Source organism: Arachis ipaensis, chromosome B06, assembly GCF_000816755.2.
Source record: "Arachis ipaensis cultivar K30076 chromosome B06, Araip1.1, whole genome shotgun sequence".
Taxonomy (NCBI): domain Eukaryota; kingdom Viridiplantae; phylum Streptophyta; class Magnoliopsida; order Fabales; family Fabaceae; genus Arachis; species Arachis ipaensis.
Window position 1 is genome coordinate 14,370,773 of NC_029790.2, and position 10,831 is coordinate 14,381,603.

The following is a 10,831-nucleotide window of genomic DNA, read 5'->3' on the forward strand; positions in this document are numbered from 1 at the left end:
AATAACACCAAATATTTAAATTAATACAAATAACACAATATTATGCATTAATCTAAAGTGTTATGCATTTTAAACATAAAACATTAACTTATAATCTTATAATGACTAATAACACAAAATATTAAGGTTTACAATATTTAAATTTTACATAAGAATAGCCATCATCCATCATTAATAACACAAAATATTAATTGTGTATGCTGACCGGGCTATCGGGCCGAATTTGGGTGACTCGAGCTATGGTCCGGACCCAACCCAAAATAATGATCGGGTCTATTTTTGAGACCCTTACCCACCTTTAGATCCGATGAAATCACACTAAATTAGCCTCTAAAATATTCGGGGCCAGACTGGATCTTCAGGCTGGACCGGGCCTTGTCCACTCCTACCAGACAGTGTTATAATTGCAATTTGACACGAACACCAAGGCAAATGAATGTGATTTGTTTGTAGCTTATGGCACAATAAATATATAATCAGATTTATTTATTTATTCAAATGTCTCTGTAACATAATACAATATCAAGTGAATATGCATTCGTATAATATGGCAGAACCGAAATTAGTTATTACATAACATAACACAAGCTAAATAATAATTATTCTTGTTCTTCCTCCGTTGAGACCCAGAGAGACCAAACTCAATCTAATACAAGATCGTTTCTGGTAACGAAAAGAAGGCGGCGGCGTCTTGAACCTGGGAAGCTCATGGAGGGCCGGGAGGCCCAGCAGGCCCAGGTGGGCCAAATGGACCCCCTAAGCAATCTTGAAACAACCAGCAGCAGCACAAACAGCTCAGGCTGTCATATCCAATATCCATATCAAATGGAATCACAAAATTCAAAATGACATAAAGATAGAAGCAAATTAACTTCACTAGTTATAAAGCAGAGAATTTTCTTTTAGCTACACCATCTCTATATAACCATTTAATGTCAACTTATGATTCTTAATTTGTGAAAGTTCTTATCACTACTTTTCAGTATCGGCCAATTAATTGCTACATACATAAGATAGAATTCAAAGCCTCATACTTACTTAAACGGACAAATAAATTAATACTCAATTAACTCAAGTTAGTTCCCCGCTTTCCATTTAAATAAGAAAAATGATGTTTTTACACCACTTTTTTTATACACATTCTTTATATACCTTTTTTGTAGTATAAAAGAGTCGTTTTATCTGCTCCTTTTTATTAATCACTTTTAATATCAAAAGTATAAAATATAAAAAAAAAATGTACATAAATGTAATGCATATAACATTTTTTTGTTTTAAATAATGCATTGCTTCTCGCATATAATTTACATTTTCGAAACTCAAAAAAGGTCCAAATCATACTTACCAAGAACCAATAATATCGCAAAAGCCACCGAAGAGTCCTAAGCCTGGCGGGCCTGGTGGACCCCAACCAGGAGGACCTGGGCCTCCTGGGCCTGGACCGCCTGGCCCCATATTTCTATGCGGGAATCTTAAATCAAATAAAATGCAAGACTCTGAACCTAAGAAAAAGGGCAAGGCTTTGATTTTGAGAGCCTTCAAGAATCAAGACTCTGAAAATCTCAACACCAACAAAAAGAAGAAAACTCTATGAAAAGATGTATGAAACCAAGAGGCAGAGTTGCAACTTGCAAGTGAGAGAGGATTCCTTTGGGATTTTTATAGAACACTAAATTAGTTAGCTTAGCCTCGAAGCACCTATTTATCTTGTTCCCGCACCTAATATTCAACTCAAGTTCAACCTTACTTTCAAACTAGCTTCTCCCTCCCCATCTTGTTTATCATATGCTTAAGTTGAAGGTTATTACTCAATAATAATTACAATTTTTGATATTTCGTAAAGATTGGCTTTGAATTATTTAAACAAAAAGTAAATTGTTGAACTATATGAAATTATATGCATTATCATATTGGTTATGTTTCCCTCCCCAATATCAGAAAATAGGACACTCCCTAATGACGGGTTTCATTTCTTCACGATCATGCCTGAAAGAAATGATAAATATAAATACTTTAAATGAATATACATTTAAATATTAAATAATATAATCCCAAATTATGATATTAAGTGGTCATTTCATAATTTTGGTTTATATAGAAATATTCAAGACAAAACGTGTAACCATTTTAATTTAGGAGATCTACATAATTTTAATCTCCATTTATTTTATTAGCGTAAATTACCCTAATTATTATTTTACATTTTTCATGTTGCAATCGGCAACAAGTATTTATTGTAATTTTGCTTCAAAAATGGGGTAAAGGGGGAAAAGATTATATATAAAAAAAAGTTTAAAAAGAAAAAAAAGGAACAAAAGGAGCATAAAATACAGCCAAACTGAGTTATGGCAAATTGATATTTTTTTTGTTTGATAGATATGACAAATTGATGTTAAGTTATTAACATTTAACAAGACTCTGCATGCCAAAGAATAAAAGGCATGCTGCAATAACTCCCACTGTGCTTCAGTTATGTATGCTGACTAAAACCAAATAATACAAAATATAAAAGATTTTCCGATAACGTATCTGATTCATGTGTTGGTGTTTGCTATAACAAGAGAGGAAGCTCATAAAATCTACTACTTCCACCCAGTTTCCCACTTTCTAAGGTTGCAGGTGCGAAAATGTTCCTGTCACCCTTTGTTAGCAGTAAATAAGAAAACCCAAAATATTATGATTAGCTCACCCTGTACACAAAACCTTCCTTGAGCTCGGAATATTTTACATTATGGCAGCCAATCCCAAAGGTTCTCCATCATCAACTCTGGATTCAGAAGCATTGCCTGAGCTGCGTGGTCTTGCTGAAAAGCAGAAGTACCAGATGTAAAAAAAAAATAATACCAACAAAACAGGATTGAAAAACTAACGCACAAAAAGCCATTGCTTACTTGAAACGTTTGTAATGATGTTCACGCTTTTCTGAGCTGCAAGTGCTTTCAATTTGTTACCACTTGCTAAGATAAGCAAGCTTTTCATGTGCTGCTTTTGCTCCTTTGGACTCAATGTTTTTGTTAGAGATTCCTCAAAAGCAAGCAAGTCGTGAGGGGTAATAGAGGGCAGAGACATTAAAACCTAAAATTGAGTTTGAAAGAAACATGTTACTCAATAGCAATGTTCCGGTGTCAAATACTCTGTAAGGGTATACCAAATGCAGCATTGGAAAATCAACTTACCTGCCGGGGAGCCGGGTGTCTATCACAAAGATACACAAATATTTCACGGCAGAGACCAATTAGATCAGCACTGATTATTGCATTTGATTCAAGGGCTAAGCCTTGAATAATTGAAGAAAAGAGATCTCTGGAGACAAATTCCACTAGTTCTGAATGATTTGTTACAATCGAAAGAGCTACCAACACAGAGCAATAAGAAGAAATCTTTGTCACAGCTTCACCATCCGTCCATGTAAAAGCCTCTAAACACATGCGTAGCGTTGGAAGAGCCAAACCATGCTTCAGAAGGAAACTGTCGCACGAGAAATTGTAAGGAAAAGAATATAGAATCTCAATCTTAAGTTACTAAATACAAAAGAACTTCCATAAATGAAACACATTACATGACAAGCAGAAAGCATACCCAACCATAGAGCTTGATGCAAATGTGTCCAAGCTTTTCAGTGAAGACGTGTCTAATCGACTAACGTGCCCAGACTGTTCCAAAGAAGGGATTCCAGGATTAAGGGGAGGAGAAGCAATTACAGAGAGAAGTGAACATATCTCTCGTGTGAGATCTCTCAGAAGCTTTTCCTCCATCACCTCCACTTTTAGGTCTGATCCACTAATAATTTCAATAACATCTGGAACCTTTGCTCTACCGTCTTGTAGAAGACATGACCATGAACAGCTGAGCGCCTGCTGAGCATGGACAAATAATGGGTGCAGAAGCTTTTCTAGCCAAGTCTCCCACATATTCAAAGGGCAATGCTTAACCAAAGGTATCAAAACGGAATGAACAAGCTGCCTTATATGCCTGAACTCCATCGACTGTATGTTCTCCATTAGTGCAAACGCAACAGAATGCACATCCAAAGTTTTGAAAAAGGAATCCCCAATTGTTGTGGACAAACCCAATACATTATATCTGTCCATGTATAACCCAAGGATCAATTGCTAAAATGGAAAAGTATATACACAATAATAAAGGCGTCATAGTCTCTCAGATACAGAACTTTCTTCTATTCACCAGGAAATTTTTATCTTTGGGTCTTTTGAGACACTTATTGCAAAAACAACACAATGAAGGGGGAATACCATTGATGTCTTTCCTCATAAATTATGAATTGTAATGAAAAGAAAGGTTTTTTTCCCTTTCTTGTAAATATGTATGTGATTATGTGTGCTTACCCGCTGTCTCTGATTCCTTTTAGCCAATTTCGTATATCTGATTCATTAGGTTCAGCATATCCTTCCTTACTCTTGTCAACATTAGCCAACGAACCCTTTGGAACCTTGGGGTTCCCTTCTCCAAGAAGAGTGAACCTTTCAACATCACTCATGATCATTGCAGCTTGGATCTCTCCAGGTAAAGTTTGACGTACAGATGGAGACCAAAGGGAATGTATAGTGCGAAGTAGCTGGGAAATAAGAACACAAACCGCTTAATACAAAGTACTCAGTGAACATGCAAGATATTGAACCTTTTACAGAAGAATATTAGAGGAAACACAGTACGGCAAGCCTCTTAAGGGAAGAATGCATACTTTCAACAGAGGAGTCAGCATCCATGACACATGGGGGGATATTGGATTTATAGGAGTTGAATCCGGTGTTGAGCTGTTTTCAGGATTCCAATTAGCTTTCTTGATTCCACTCCTCTTAAGTGCCTTCTCAAAGAATGTCACACTGTGAAAACTTGACCACATAACTTGTGCTTCTGAGAACAAGTAAACCAGGCCATATGGTTCAGATAAATACTTATCCTGCCATTCCGAATGTGTCCACTCTTGGCTCAAAGGTTCCAATAACCATGCTAAAACTTCTTGCTGCTGTTGAATCCTGTGCAGTTAAGGAATAACAAGAAAAGGTTAATTGGATATCTTAACTGAGTATACACCAAAATGAAAGGAATATTGACAGAATTATCTGCTATATCCGATCATTACCCAGCAACAGAAGCCATCACAAGAAAAGCTTCACCTAGAAGATTATGCTCTCCTCGAAGCAAACAACCTTCCCTTTGCAAACATCCAATGGTATTGGCAATGCCCTGCATATAACATTGCAAGAGTAGATAAACACACTAGATCTCCCAAACTATGCTCTGGACATCAGAGCACTTTCAACTTAAGATTATATGAATTGTCCACAAGACCAGCTACTTGAATTGTTGAACAACTGATGTTTAAAGAATACACCTTCATATGAGGCAGGATACTTTTATCAGCTGTTTTGGCTATCCGAATAAATGATGTACAAATCTGCAACCTTGCACGCCGTGCACTAGAAGTCGAAGTATCCTAACATGAGAATATACAATATTAAACTCTCCAGAGTTTCCCAGTAGTTGGAAATAAAGAAAAGCGGTTATAGAGGGAACCTTGACTGCAATGGGAAGGGATGTGAGGAGTTCAAAAAGTTTATTGATAACACTGCCAACTGCATCTGAGGAATACTTCAAGAAAGGGCCCATTGCATCCAAATAGTGACCAAGTACTTCCACAAGTGCGGGTTCCGTCCATTTCAATGAAAGAAATTGCTGAAGTAAACCTTCAAGACACAGCAACCAAAGATATTAAGGCAGTCCAACTACACATACATAAAAACAGCATAAATAAGAATTAACTAACCGTCAAATGTTCTTCGTAATGCAAACTGCATTTCAGCATTTGCCTTGGCAAAATCATTGGATTCATCAAAAACTGTACTCACAATATTCTCTAAAATCAACTGCATGCTTTCCATCAATGCTAAGTCCTAAAGTGAGAAAAGCACAATTCTTGATGGTCAGTTACACAAGCATGAAATGAAGTTGAGAAGACAATTAGAAATTATAAAATGTCAAACAATATTACAGTCCATTCAAAATCAAAATAGAATGTCTTTAAACCTGAGTTTGAGTTGGTGAAACCAAGAGACTCTTGATGATTGCATCAATTTTTTCGGAAACTTTAGCAGCTGCCACCAAGGGTTTGCAAGAGGAAACGAACCTAATCAACTCCAACTGTTTTGAGAACCAATCAGGGGTCATTTTTTATTGAAAAGGTTAAGCTGACTTGAAGTTCTATATATATGGGGAAAAAAAACAATGGGTAGAGAAAGAACTATAACAGCAGAAAATAAAGTAAAATTGAAATAACAATAAAGGAAAATTTGAGTTTACTGAAACTGAACTTACAAGTTTCCTATACATATGCAAAACTTAAAAAAAAAAAAAAAAGCAAAAACAAAAAAATAATTTTGTAAAAGGAAAACTAAAAACAGTAACATTTCAGCTTCAAGGAATATCAATAGACCACAAGTATTCTATACTAGTGACTCGCAAAGTGGGAATTCCTTGAATCTATGCTGAATAAAAAAGTTTCCTGCAGATTCACATAAAGTCAATGGGAACTTTCAAAGTAATAAGTTGCTATTGGAACTTCCATATATACATCCAGATTCAGCAACATAGGAATATAACAAATACAATCACTAGTTGAAATTTTTATGGTAAACATAAAGCATATCTTAAAGAAGAAAAAAAAAAAAACATACTGTAGCAGACTGTATTATTTAACGTAATATACGAATGTTAAACATACCAGCCTAGAGCGATATTGGCTGAATTCACCCTTCCCCTCAAAGTCATCACTCCACAACTCCAACACCCCTAAAGACAGTGCAGTATCGGGTAGGATTTTCTCTCTCTTGAGCATGTGAGGGAAAGATGTTTCCAAAATTGCACCACAGAAATCATCATTCACAAAGCTTAGAATCTTTTTCTTTACATTTTCAGCATCTCCAGAACCTGAACTACTAACGGCTGAATGCGAGGAACTTTTTGGTTTTGACATTAAATCCCTCATTAGCACCTGCAAGTTGGGGAAAGAAATAGCAGAGATGAATGTTTGGTACACAGCTTTGGCTAAAAAAGCCAGAACGGCGATTTTGTACAACAATTCAACATACCAGCCAGAAGTGCACGGATTGGAAATGAATGGCAAACTTGAAATGTCGGAAAAACCCCAGCATCTAGAGAGAAATACATGGGAACAAAATGAGTGTTAAATCAAAATCCAAAATAAGCACATCTCCAGTAAAATAGTAGTTAAATGATAAGGCGAAATTTTCTCTTGAAAAATATAACAGATGGAAAGAAATTTGTTAGACAAATTTTGTAAATGTATTAGAAAGCCAGGATATTCTGTTAAGATGCAATTATCCTTTCAGTCAAGTTTCACAAGAACTAAAGTCAAACAGATGTATGAATGGTGTTAACATTAAAACAAGAATATATGACAAATTTGTCAAAGAGAAATCAACTGAACATCTAATTCAATATTTTATAACTAATAACTAACTACCTGTTCAAGATAGAAAGGAAGTATGCTGCTATCTCCAGCAATACTTTGCAAGTTAGAAGCGCCTAGTGACACCATATTTTCACATATAAATTCCACGAATTCATATTCACCCTCATCTATAGATCCTGGATTTGAGCCAGATCTGTACAAAAACTCTCTAGATATGTTCATCAAGATTTGAAAGATAGTAATTATAGCTTGGTCAAATTTAGAAGCAGAAGCATCGATGGGCCTCTTCCTACAATGACAATTTAGGGTAAACCATGATACTGTTGATCAGTGACAATGAAAAGAAGAATAATATAACTAGAATATTTCAGCTATTACAGAACAACAATACATACCTTGGGGAGACAAGTTTGAAAAACTCACAAGCATGAAGTCGAAAATCAGGAGCAGATAGTAGGAAACCACATCTGTTGAGAGTTGACAGAAACCAATTGAGAGGAAAAGCAAAAAGCACACAAGGTTATATACCAAGATTATTATTATTACATTGAGCTTGATTATAAATAAAGATATTACCCATTAATGATGCCAGCATCGGCAAGATCGGACAATGGAGCCCACTCAGCATATGCATTTATTGCATTTAGTGTAGCTGTTACAGTAGCAGCATGCAGTTTGGCAATTTCCATCTGGTTTCTACCAGCTTCATTTAGTGCAGCTGCAAAGTGTGTTTCCAGTAACTGCATGAAGCCTCACAACATTAACAATAATAGTTGCATTTGGCAACAACTTCTAACAAGATTTGGAGAAGAGATTTACAGTGTATAGGAGAGGCAAAATTTCAGGCAGTGATTCAGTTAGCCCACGCAAGAGTAGCCTTCGGCGATCACCTGAGTACATAAAAATTGCGAGTAAGAAGGGCACCTAGCACTTCACAGAAAGGGAAGTCACTCACGACCAAATGTATTGGGTTGGGATCGTATATGCGATACTCTCCTTTACAACACCTAGTTTACTCGTATAAACACACTCCAAGATCCAAAATCACCACTTTAATGTACCCCATTATATACAGCCCCTTCCCACATGGCCACATCATTGACTCCTTTTATTTTTTCGTCGTTCGCCAACATGGATGGTAGAGGGTTGGGTGTTGTTGAGAGAAATGGAAAAATTTCACAAATACAAAAATAATGTTTAGTCAATTATTAATTAACAGGGAAAAACCCTAATTCATAGAGTGGCTGTACAAAGTTTCAACTTGAAAACTGTGTATTACATTCTTTCACACACACAACCCCCTAGGTTAGAAAAATGAAGCCATTGTTAACCTTCTAAGTCTTCATTATGAACTGTAATATCTTCAGGAAGCCAACGAAGAATCATTGAAACTAATTCAGCCTGATACATAATCACAAAATGTAAAAGGCAAAGTAAGCATTTGAAACAGAATGAACTCCGGCAGTGGGGCAATAAAAATACTGCAAGTAGGGTAACATGAAAATTACTTGTATTGGACCCTTGCTGGATAGAGAAACCAATGATGGAAACATTTCCTTCCATAGATTAAGCCCCTCTCTTCTAATTATCTGTAAAAGAGCCACCAATTATAGATTATGCAATGCCCAATTGCAACTGTGAAAGAGTAACAAGCAACATAAATGAACATGAAGAGCATCGTCATAAATACCTCAGCAACGAGGGCAGCCGTCTGGCTTTTAAGAGCCCAATCTTCACAGGGATCAGCAGTCTCAGACATTAAATCAATGGAGAGATTTGCAAAGTTCTTGTGCTCTGCGGAGCTTAGTTCGTCCCACCTTAATCGCACCAAATGCTGTAAAGATACATGGGTTTTATAAGCACAAGGGTAACAACTAAAATAAAATTATTATTGAAAAGCAAGATAAAACCCCTAGGAAAGGAAGGAGCAACAGGATTTGAGCTTGAACCTGCAGCATTTTAAAAGCGTGTAAACGGATTTCAGAGGACCAGTTCCTTTTTACCAAAAGGAACGACGTGTTTGCCAATATCCGAATATCACCAGCCTTGATCTGAAGAAGTGTTAAATAGATTAGAATTCGGTAGTTAATGGCTAATAACAAACTACAAATATTAATCACCCTTAAGTAGCAGTTATAATAGGCTAATAGCACTACTAGTACCAGCAAGAATGGTAGAAAGAAATTAGATTTACATCAACAATGCAATGATACATTAGTTATTGACGACACAAGCTACCTAAAAAAATTGTAATCAATTTGGCTAAGGTTATCCTTTATTTGTATTTTAAATTGCAAATAAAATAAAATAAACCTGTTCTAAAAGAATATCAAATGAAGCAATCAATTACTACAGCCCAAAAATATCAAACTTATATAAAAGTAATGTGATTCCTGCCATCTATCATTCTCTAATTTCAATCAACAAAATGATTCCCCTTAGATGCGCATTAGCTGCACTTGTTTCTTCCCAAAGCTCGGTTTCCTTAATTCATTTCCCTTTTGTATTTTTGGTATTTGTATTTTGAGTTGCCACTTGAAATCTTAATTTTGATGCTTAATGAATTGTTTTAACCGGCAGCAGGAACAATCGGAATAAAATAATTTCAAAGTATAAAAGAACAAAATGAAAAACCATAGTCACCCGAAAATAATGAATTTAAAATGGAAATCACACCCATATAACTTAGAGATACACCCAATAGTAACCTATAATTACATAGCAACTTATGCCAGAAAACTTGAGAAAGTGGATGATTTCAAACTATAGATTAATAATTGCAGCTGGGAGCCTGTGCCGTTCCTTTGAATCAAACACCGCACAATCTCTAACTGTTTTTCTAAGGAGTGTGTTATATATATACTAGGGCTTCATAATGTTGATTTGTTTACAAGGAACGATTGCCAAGCTTTCCAAAGGCAAATGAATCAATATATAAGGTCGGTTTTGTTTTCTATCTCTGACTCCATCTTCATAAACAAATTTATTTCTATCTCTTCTGATACAGTATACAAAATCACAAACGCAGCATAGAATATATGACTAGGGTTATTCCTTTGCAGTGAAAATGAAAAACAAACAAGCAAAGAAATGAACAAGAGATAATCATGAGATTTTACGGTGGTTAACAGAAACAAAGCGCAGAACAATGGAAAATGGAACAGCGAGATTATGCATAACAGTGAATGTATGCAATGCATGATGATCGGCATGATGAAAGGAGAATGGAATTGAGCAGCGATGCCCTAAAGAGAGAGAAAGAGAGAAACGGGGGTTACAGAATCGAGAAAAGAGACGGCGGCTTTGCGAGCGTCGGGAGTGGAGGACCAATCAAGGGCAGTGGCAATAGCTTGGGCGACATTGTTGGCGATGGAGTTA

The 10,831-nt window shown here is 36.0% G+C and overlaps 1 protein-coding gene across 2 annotated transcripts in view; it reads right to left on the reverse strand.

The window, feature by feature from the left end:
• The window catches only part of LOC107645853 (protein HASTY 1), a 22,924-nt gene continuing 12,558 nt past the window's right edge, over positions 466–10,831 (reverse strand). The window contains exons 3-26 of one of the 2 annotated variants that reach the window (XR_002348335.1): positions 10,732–10,831; positions 9,403–9,504; positions 9,144–9,287; positions 8,962–9,042; positions 8,785–8,854; positions 8,273–8,343; positions 8,030–8,193; positions 7,849–7,920; positions 7,505–7,742; positions 7,110–7,172; positions 6,743–7,012; positions 6,049–6,162; positions 5,789–5,915; positions 5,539–5,708; positions 5,357–5,458; positions 5,105–5,208; positions 4,703–4,997; positions 4,347–4,576; positions 3,580–4,083; positions 3,177–3,468; positions 2,892–3,075; positions 2,690–2,804; positions 1,346–1,986; positions 466–800 (exon numbers count right to left, since the gene is read on the reverse strand). Coding sequence is in view for 1 of the 2 variants with exons in the window: in XM_021104068.1 (XP_020959727.1) it covers positions 2,725–2,804; positions 2,892–3,075; positions 3,177–3,468; positions 3,580–4,083; positions 4,347–4,576; positions 4,703–4,997; positions 5,105–5,208; positions 5,357–5,458; positions 5,539–5,708; positions 5,789–5,915; positions 6,049–6,162; positions 6,743–7,012; positions 7,110–7,172; positions 7,505–7,742; positions 7,849–7,920; positions 8,030–8,193; positions 8,273–8,343; positions 8,785–8,854; positions 8,962–9,042; positions 9,144–9,287; positions 9,403–9,504; positions 10,732–10,831 (3,577 nt within the window). In the remaining variant the exon portion in view is untranslated. Of the gene's footprint in view, positions 801–1,345; positions 1,987–2,321; positions 2,805–2,891; positions 3,076–3,176; positions 3,469–3,579; positions 4,084–4,346; positions 4,577–4,702; positions 4,998–5,104; positions 5,209–5,356; positions 5,459–5,538; positions 5,709–5,788; positions 5,916–6,048; positions 6,163–6,742; positions 7,013–7,109; positions 7,173–7,504; positions 7,743–7,848; positions 7,921–8,029; positions 8,194–8,272; positions 8,344–8,784; positions 8,855–8,961; positions 9,043–9,143; positions 9,288–9,402; positions 9,505–10,731 lie in introns of those variants that run through there. The other variant, XM_021104068.1, reaches the window with a different exon arrangement.